The sequence below is a fragment of the Plasmodium reichenowi genome, chromosome 9 (assembly GCF_001601855.1).
Source record: "Plasmodium reichenowi strain SY57 chromosome 9, whole genome shotgun sequence".
NCBI lineage: Eukaryota > Apicomplexa > Aconoidasida > Haemosporida > Plasmodiidae > Plasmodium > Plasmodium reichenowi.
The window spans coordinates 1,392,936-1,403,602 of record NC_033654.1 but is presented as its reverse complement, the minus strand read 5'-3'; the positions used below and the strand labels follow the sequence as shown (position 1 = coordinate 1,403,602).

The following is a 10,667-nucleotide window of genomic DNA, read 5'->3' as shown; positions in this document are numbered from 1 at the left end:
TTTTTTTTTTTTTTTTTTTTTTTTTTTTTTTTTTTTTTTTTTTTTTATTTAAATATTATAATATCTCTCATATTTTAAGATATCACAAACTTTTGTTATTCTTCATCTATATATGGTGCATTTATTAGACACTTTTCATAATTTGTTATTTCTAAATTATCAGAAATATCTTCTTCTTTGTTACTTATAGATATATAATTCTTGCTTTGTGTGTTTTTTGATTGTACTTTAGATTCATTTCTAAAATTATTCATATCCTTATTCATAGTTTTGTCAGTAACATTTATTTTATTAAACGAATTAATAAGAATGTCTTCACAGGAGTCGTGTAATTTTCTTTTTAAATACCTCCAACAATATCTACAAGCATTTAAAAGAATTTTAAATTCTTTTGTTTTTAGTTTTGAGTTTTCAATCCAATTATAAAAAACTAAATTAAGATGATGATCACTATTTAAAATATTCATTACAATCATTTTTTTACAATAGCAAAAATTTCCAAAAACATAAGGATTTGAAATATTATAATCTGCTATTAATTTCTTATAAAAAATCTCTAAATGTTTTATTAAGAAAAAAAGATTTAATTTTTCCTTGAACATTAATTCAGACCACATATCCTTCATATATTTTTTCTTATTTTTAAAGAAAGCATAAGTTTTTATTTTCTTATTTATTTCCAAATCTTTAGGATCCATTACTAAAATAGGAAAGTCTTTATGAACACATTTATCTTTATGCTTCCCACCTTTACAACATTTTTTAGGACTTAAATAAAATATATCTCCATCTCTAATATTTTCACAAAGGTAATAAGTGTTATAATTATCATCATAATCTTTCAGTTCATAATAAAGTTTATCAAAAATATGAGCGGGGAATATAATTTTTAATATATCATTTGAATTTAATGAATATATCAAATCATCAAAATTATATTTCTTATATACTTTATTATTCTTACTCTTTTCTATAACATTGGATTTATCATCAGAGTATTCGCTAAGAAATTCTACTAATTCTTCTCTTTCAGACATGTTTCTTGAATATTTATCTAATTTATATACAACTGAAAAGGCATCATCTTTAAATATATTTCTCTAATAAAAAAATATATATGAATATTTATGTATATATATATATATATATATATATATATATATATATATATATTTATATTTATATTTATATTTAATATTTTTAAAATATTACCAATACAAATACATACAATATACCAACAACCAATAGAGAAATACTTCTAAAAAAATTCATTTCTTTCATTTTCTTTTAGTATTCTTATCCAATAAGAAAAATATTAATACACACTTTTTCAATTAATTTCTTTATATTTAAATTTCTCTTACATAAAACTGAAAAATGAGGTTAAAAAAGGAAGCAAACATATATAAATAACTACACATATAATAATAAATGAATAATCTTAATATTTTATTTTATTTTTCTTGTTTTTCCTACGAAAATATGCATAATCTGTTGTTCCGAATATTTCTTTAACATAATAATTTATTTGTATAAAAATATAAAACGTTTATTAAAACACATATTACAATATATATTTACATGTATTCCAAAAAATGATATAACATTTTCCCTTTTTAATAAATTAATTAATACAAATATATATACATATATTGTATATATGAATTTCTATATTTTTTTTCAAACATCGATTTACATATTTTTACAGAATACATTATAATTCATAATAAAAAGGAAACATAGAAAATAGGTTTATCATGTATTCATTACCTTTGTAAAATATCCTTAAAAAATACAAGTAAAAAAAATAAAATGAAATGAAATAAAAATGAACTTGTAATTTCTTGATATATAAAAATAAAGTTGAAGACAAAAATATAGATGTTTCATTTACTTGGAATTTTTTTTTTTTTTTTTTTTTATGCGAAAAAAAAATATGAAATTTAAACAGTTAATATCCTCAAAATTTTATTAAAATTATATCTACAAAATAATGTGGATATGATCATAAAAGGAAAAAAGTAAAACAATTAATATAAAAACAAAAAAAGCAAATACATATATCATCATTATATTATATTATATATATATATATAAATATATATGTATTTATTCATTTTATATGTACATAATTGAAATAAAATAATACAGTCATTTTATTTTATAATTCTTTTTTGTTGTTTATAATGCGTACACATCAAACGCATTTTTCTCTTTCGTATTATTAAAATGATTATATTGGTTGTATTCAACATTTTCTTTTATCGTTATTTTATAATATATTAATATATTTATACAATATGATAAAAAAAATAAATAAATAAATAAAAATAATGAATTTAATACACGTGACCTTCATAAATATTCTATATATAATAAACATTTTATTTTATAATGTACTGAATTCATTGTATATATTTTCCGTAAATATTAAAAATAGTATGGTATCCTTATATGATTTGTATATATTCTTATTTCTTCTACATAGGATTCTCAAAGTGTACTTGTCCACTGTACTTTTCTTGTATATAATAATAATAATAATAATAATAATAATATATATGTATATATTAATATAAAATTCTTATAATATTAAATTCATAATTAAAAAAAAAAAAAAAATTATCAAAATAAATAATAAAATACAATTAAGAAATTATATATTTTTATATCTTTATAACACCCTATTTTCACTTGCTTAAATACTATGATGCCGTCATTTTTTTTTATCAACATTTTTTATTTTTTTTTAAATATGTAAAAATTTACTAATTTATAAAAAAGAGAAAGGATAACACATAAAAAAAAAAAAAAAAAAAAAAGAAAGAAATATCATAAGATAAACTAAAATAATATGACTTAATTTCCAAAATATAATAATAATAAAAATATGAATCACTCTTTATTTTATTATTATTTTTTTAACATACCTGTTTCATTTAATTTTTCCCTCACAAAAAAAATTTTATAAACATATATAGCAAAGAAAATATACATACATAAAATATTTTTCAAAATGTGTTAGTGTAAACATATCATTATGAATTAAAATATTTCTTAATTTTTATATATATTAACAATTAAAAAAAATTGTAATTTGCCTAACCATGTATTTATAGATTGATAATGTAATTATTAAATAATAAAAGGTCTTATGTTATATATTGTTGTTCTTTTTTTTCTTTTTTCCCCTTGAATAAGTTAAACATAATTTTTAAAATAATATAATAATAATAATAATAATAAAGGAAGAATAAAATAAGTACAAAGTGTATATAAAATAAAATGAAAACGTACATGATAAATCTTAATTAAAAATCACAAACAATATATTTTGGGTTATTCACATATTCATATATATATATATATATATATATATATATATATATATATATAAAGAAGAAAAAGTTCATAAACAAAATTTTCGGTAAAACGATTAATATATACTTCATTTATTTTATTTTTTTTTATTTTATTTATATGCATTATTATCATTCTTATATGTAATAATTTTATTTCATATTAAGTATATTATATTTTTTTATTGTTGGTATTTAAATTCTTAAAGCGGTTTTACCCTTATAATGTTTAATCATAAATTTTTTACATTCACGTTCTCCAGTTTTAAGTAAATTACTCCATGAATATCTACCTTCAGATACAAGAACTTTAAATTCTGAAAGTTCATGTATACTTCCATTAATCCATTTATGGAATAAATCAAAGATTGAACTTTCATGATTTTCATGTAAACTTTTAAGGGTTTCTTCACATTTATTCCATATTTTTTCTGAATATTCACGACTTACTCTGCTTCCATTTTTCTTAGTGAATAATAGTAGTTATATAGATGATATCTTAGAAAGCTAAATTAATTTTCTTCTTCATTTCTCATTATTTCTGACCACAAATTGTATAAATCTTCCTTGTTACATGATCCACTACTCAATATCAAAATTTTCTCATTTAATGAAAGATCATAAGTTACAGTTAAATAATCAGAAATTTCAGTTTCATACAAATCTAATTCCAAACGTTCCAATGTAGAACGTTTTACTAACTCATCGAAAATATCTGGACAAGTTTGAAATAAATTTTCATATTCACCTCCAAATGTGGATTTTATAACTTTAATCAGATCACTTACACTTGATCTATTAGATGTTGATTGATAACTTGATGATTCGAAATTATTTTTTAAAGGATGAGGTTTTTTTCAGGGGCTTTTTCTCGGGTTTTCTTTTACCACATTCTTCATTAAATACAGACCATGTATCATTATCGTAAGTACAACCACATATTATCAGAACCATCAAATAAACTTACTTCTTCTTCATCATCTTATTTTTATTTTTACTTTCCTCTTACAAATTTTTTAATTCCTCGGTTTCACTTCATATTCTGGAATATTCGTTCTTTATTAAATTAACGTTGGATATTTCATTTGATTCAAAACTACAACACACATTCTATACAAAAATATATATATATATATATATATATATATATATATATATACATATATAATAACATATTAGTGTTTTATATCTAGAATAAATATATATGATTCAAGTAGGGAATAAAAAATGCACACTATTTTTTTCTTATTTTTTTTTTCTTATTTTTTTTTTTGTTTCACATACCACTATTACAATAATTCCAAGAATAGATAACTTTAAACATAATTTACGAAAAGATGCGAACTGATTTTTTCTTTTCATATTATTTTCTTCATCATCAAAAGAATATATTGTACAATATTTTGATTGCACATTATTAGAATCCAGTAACCCTTTAGTTGGATTATCATTAAATTTATTACAAAACCACATTTTTCTTTTTTTATATATAAGCAATAATTCAAAAAAGGTAAAGTCTTTCTATATATGTATATATATATAATAATTTATATGAATATGATTCTTATTATAAAAAAAAAATAAAATAAAATAATAATAATAATAAATAATAATAATAATAATAATAATAATAAATAAAATAAAACAATTATAATAACTTATATATAAGAATACATAATTATATATATATATATATATATATATATATATATATATATATATATATATTGATGTTATATAATTTGAAACATAGATAAAATATTAAATTGTTATGGGACACTTCTCATCTTATTTCTTTTTGCACTTTCATTTTTAACCCTATATCTATAGCATATTAAATTTTAATAAAATTTACCCAAACACACAAAAAAAATTATATAATAATAAAACTATTAAATATTGTATCCCATTATTAAAAAGATATAATTATAAATATATTATATAATGATACACTATTGTTTATAAAATCATTTCATATAATTAAACTGTTATTTGTAATTCTTGAGCTTATTTGTATGTATCATATACACATTTCTACCTTTCTTTAAAATTTTATAAATTAATTTAAATATATATTAGGAGCTAATTCAAAAACAAAAAAAAAATAAAAATAAAAATAAAAATAAATAAATAAATAAATAAATTTTATTATTTAATTAAAACCATTTTTATAACTATTATACAAAGATTACAATATATTTTTTTAATAACTATTTCATATAATTTATTTTTCATAATATTTAATAATTGTCTAAAAAAATTAAGGTCTCTTTTTAACTCAAACACTTTCACCATATAGGAGAAATATAACTCATATTAAGAAAAAAAATAAAATAAAATAAAATAAAATAATTAATTAATTAATTAATTAATTAAATTAACCTATTTTTATATTCATTAATAAAATTATAATTATATAAATACCATTATATATATATATATATATATATATATATATATATTATTTTAAACATTTTTTTTTTCAACATAATTTGTCCTAAATATATTAATTTGTTCTTCTAAAAATATTTTCATTTTCATATTTATATCTAAGTACAATATTATTTTAAATTATAATAAAGTATATATATAATAATAAGAAGAAGAATAAGAATAATCATAATATTTTACCATAATATATTCTTGTCATAATATATTTTAATTCAACTATATTGCATATATAAAGTAGTAAAATCTCCAAACATAATTTTATATAACATATATATTACACATTATAGGGAAAAAGAACTGTCCAAAATTAATTGGATACCTAAATATATGCATAATATTAATTTTATTCTTACATAGGTTCATACATCACTTTTCTAATCTTTACATGTTATATATATATTAAATTATTAATAATATAATGGTTTTAAATATAAAAAAAAAAATTAAAACGACTTATCATATCAAGCACCTAAAATAATATTATTATCTCAATAGGAAGAACGATGAAAAATAGAAAAAAAATTGATATAAAATAAAAATAACAAATATAATATATATATATATATATATATATATATATATATATGTGTTGTATTATATATAATTGGGACATAATTTAAAAGTTCTTGTTCATAGTAATGATAATTTAAATTGTTTTTCTTGTCAAAAATATATATTTCAAATTAAATATTTAAATATAATTTTTAAATGTATCCTCTGAAAATTTAATATAATGAAAAAATAAGAATTTTATAATTTTTTTTTTTTTCTATTATCTTTTTAAAAATACCAATCGTGAAAAATAAAAATAGCATATAATAAAACCATAAAAGAAACTATTTTCAATATTGTATTTTAACATTATTTAAATTATTAATTATAATAATTTTATGAAATATATTTTATTATACTTTTATATTAAACAAAATAATATATTTTTCCTTTTCAATGATTTTATTGTTATTGTTATATAAACATATGAACGCTATATAAATTTTATATTATTTCTTACAAAAATACATTAATATTTTATTTATGTATATATATATATATATATATATACACATATGATTTACTCATATATATAAATATATATATATAATATAAATAAAAGAACAAATTATATTCTTAAAAAAAAAAAAAAATATATATATAACATAAAAAAAAAAATATATAAAACATAAAAAAAAAATATACACTTCAAAATTACTTACATAAAAACATATAAAAAAAAAAAATAATAATAATAACTAAAATATAATTGAAATATAACTTATTAAATAAAACATAAATGGTGAGAGACACTTTAATTTATTATAAGAACGAATTCAAAATAGTACAAATCATTAACAAAAAGTTTTAAAAACATTTTCTATGATAGTTTTTATGCCTTTTTGTTAATATATAAATGTCCGTATAATATATTTGTAAAGGTATATATATATGTGTTGTGGGTTTTTTCTTTCTTTTTATTTTATTTCGTTTTGGTGTTCTCATGCTCAAAATTCTTAAAAAACATAAAAACAATACATCCCCCAAAACGTAAAAACCTTATACCTACACATATATACATATATATATATATATATATTTTTTTTTTCACTATTAACTAGGTTACATTATATTAATTATTTTTTCTTTAAATTGTTTCCCTTTACTTTGGAACATACTTGCTTCTGTCCTTTTTCATTTTTATTCTTTTGTTGTTGTACTTTTGGTGGTTTAACTTTTTGTTGTTGTACTTTTGGTGGTTCAACTTTTTGTTGCTGCAATTTTGGTGGTTTAACTTTTTGTTGTTGAGATTTTGGTTCTTCAAATTTAACTTCTTCTACAGTGATTTTTTTATTTTCAATTTTTTGTTTTTGTGACTTTTCTGCATTATCTTCACATACATTTTTATGGTGTTCCGTTTCCTTTTTTATAGTTTCTGATTCTACTTCTCCCAAATATCCTTTTGCAAATATTCCTCTACTATGTTCTTCTAACATTTTTTCCCTTTGTGCTCTTCTATCAAGTTCATGCTGTTTAAGTTTTCTTTTTTGATTTAACATTTCACCATGTTCTCTGAATTCAGAAGTTAATTTTTCTTTCCATAATTCAAACATCATTTTTCTAAACTCAGCCCATTCCCTTTTTACATATTTTAAAACTTCTTTAAAATGTTTACGTTCACATACATTACCATTTAAAGAAAGAAAAGCATATTGTAAAAGGAACTTTTCTTGTTTTATTAAATATCCTTCCATTTCAAGGTGTGCATATTTGAATTTTTTCATTTTAAAATCATCTGGTATTTTATATGTTTCTGCTATACTTTCAATAAATTTAAATACATTTTCTTCTACTTTTTTAAATTTTTCTATCTCAGAATCGTGTACAAAACTAAATATTATATGCATATCATTTCTACTTATAGATTCATTAGAATTGTCAATCAATTCATTGATTTCTTCAGCAGTATATTTTTTCATATCACATTTATTCATTTCGTGACTTGATGGTTTCTCTTCATTATTCTTTGGATCACTTGTTGAATGACTTCTTAAATTGGTATGTTCCTCTGAACTTCCTTCAGCTAAACTTTTAAAATATCTTTTATTGTAATGGAATCCATAATTATTATTATTAAATTCAAATATTGATAAATTCTAAAAAAAGAAAAAAAAAAAAAAAAAAAAAAAAGAGATAATATATATATATATATATATATTACATATAACATAAAATGTTTATTTATTTATTTATAAAATATCTTCATATTTATATATACTACTCGAAATATTAAAAAATTATTAATTTAATTTATTTTCATTACCAGTGATAACATACAAATAATAGAAAAAAGAGATAGAAGGGTATGTCTTTTAAGGACATATCTTAGATCATTCCTTCGTGTATTATTATATGTACTAACAACCATTTCTTTTTTTTTTTTTTCTCTTTAAGAATTCTTTAAAAGATCGAAATTCTTATATAATGGTTTACACAAAAAAAGTTATATTTTCTATATATATTTTAAAATTAAATCTTATATATATATATATATATATATATTTGTATAATGTAAAATTATTCTATAAAGTTTTTTACTTAAAAAAAAAAAAGAAAAAAAAATTACTTTAATATTGATCTTAATATATATATATATATATATATATTTTTTTTTTTTTGTAAAATTAATGGATAATTATATTAGATATTATAATTTTACTTAATAAAAAAAAAAAAAAAAAAAGAAATAATATAAGTTTTAAAAATAAATGTATTTTATTTATTAATATATTCTTCTTCATTTTTTAAATTCCCCATAACCTTATATATAAACATATATATATTATTAATATATTTATATATCCTTTATATATATATATATTTATGTTAAATTAATTTTTTAAGTTTTTTTTTTTTCATCATTTTATATAATAAAATTCTGAAATATTATATAATTAAACATAATATAGGAAAATAACATTTGTATAATATATATAAAAATATACATATATATATAATATATTATATTTATATATGGTAGATATGATTAATTATCCAATTTGTATCTCTATGTATTAATATATATATATTATATATATATATATATATATCTTATATATATAATATAATTATATATATTAACTCCTGATAATAATTTTTTTTTTATATATGTAATAAAATTAAAAGACTTATATGAATAATTTATAAATTTATCATTTTTATTATTTTATTAAATATATATATAATTATATACTTCTTCTATTTTATAATATTTATTACCAGATTTATTTTATACTGGTTAATATTATATGCAAAAATATATATATTATAATATTTTATTAATAATTTCATAATTTTTTTTTAATTTAACGTATACATATTTGCGTTAATTTTCTTTTTTTATTTCTTTATTCTCCTTTTTTTTTTTTTTTTTAAAAACCTTAAGTAATAAAATCATATATATAATAGTTAACAAAAAGATATTTTAAATAAATTAACATTAAATTTTAAATTACTATATTATAGAGATATTTATAAGTATTTTATTATATTTCAGATTCATTATTTTATTTAATCATTTTATTTTTATTATAAAAATAAATATATGTTTATTTGGTTGAAATACATAAAAAAATAATATTTTATTTTTATTTATTAATAATTTATTATACTTTATATATTTTAGGGTGTCATAATTTTTTTTAATAATAATAATACACTTATTTTTTTTTTAATTTAAACGAATATACATGTAAATGGATAATCATATTAATAAAAATAAAATAAAATAAAATAAAATAATAATAATAATTTATTTTCCATTACATAATATATATTTTTCTTAGCTTTATAAATGTATCCGTACCATAATTTAATAATATTATTATATCATATTATATATATAAAAAGAGTTTTTGTATATAATATATATATATATATATATATATATATATATATTGATTATATTTAATCACGTATTAAATTTATATAAACACTTTTTTTTTTTTTTTTTTTTCTTCTTATAACCTTTTTATAATAAATAACAACATTTTATATCTCATGTGTATGTTTATATATATATATATATATATAGAACAATTAAATAAATACTCTTATATACTACTCCTTTTAAACCTCATAATAATTTGTGTACCTTCACAATTTATTTTATTTAAATCATATAATTATATTTGATATGAACTCAAAATTAAATTCCTTTTTCCTTTTTTTTTACGTCATAATTTTTCAAGTGATATATAAAATCAAGGACAAAAAGTTTATTAAGAAGTATTTTTTTTAATTATATAAAATAAAATATTAGTATATATATATATATATATATATATATATATATATATATATATA

General features: G+C 16.7%; 2 protein-coding genes and 1 pseudogene across 2 annotated transcripts, besides 1 other annotated feature; all 3 read right to left on the bottom strand.

The window, feature by feature from the left end:
- Positions 1-95: 95 nt before the first annotated feature.
- PRSY57_0935100 (exported protein (PHISTb)) lies at positions 96-1,281 on the bottom strand (the record flags this gene model as incomplete). Its single annotated transcript, XM_012907586.2, has 2 exons — positions 96-1,100; positions 1,213-1,281. The coding sequence occupies 2 exons, from the start codon at positions 1,279-1,281 to the stop codon at positions 96-98; spliced, it is 1,074 nt and encodes a 357-aa protein (XP_012763040.2).
- Positions 1,282-3,562: 2,281 nt separating this feature from the next.
- Positions 3,563-4,832, bottom strand: PRSY57_0935000 (exported protein (PHISTb); annotated as a pseudogene; the record flags this gene model as incomplete).
- Positions 3,563-4,832: a sequence feature.
- Positions 4,833-7,438: 2,606 nt separating this feature from the next.
- PRSY57_0934900 (exported protein (PHISTc)) lies at positions 7,439-8,730 on the bottom strand (the record flags this gene model as incomplete). The annotated part of the gene is made up of 2 exons (XM_020114835.1): positions 7,439-8,458; positions 8,626-8,730. 2 exons carry the CDS (start codon positions 8,728-8,730, stop codon positions 7,439-7,441), a joined length of 1,125 nt encoding a protein of 374 aa, XP_019970535.1.
- Between the last annotated feature and the right edge of the window lie 1,937 nt (positions 8,731-10,667).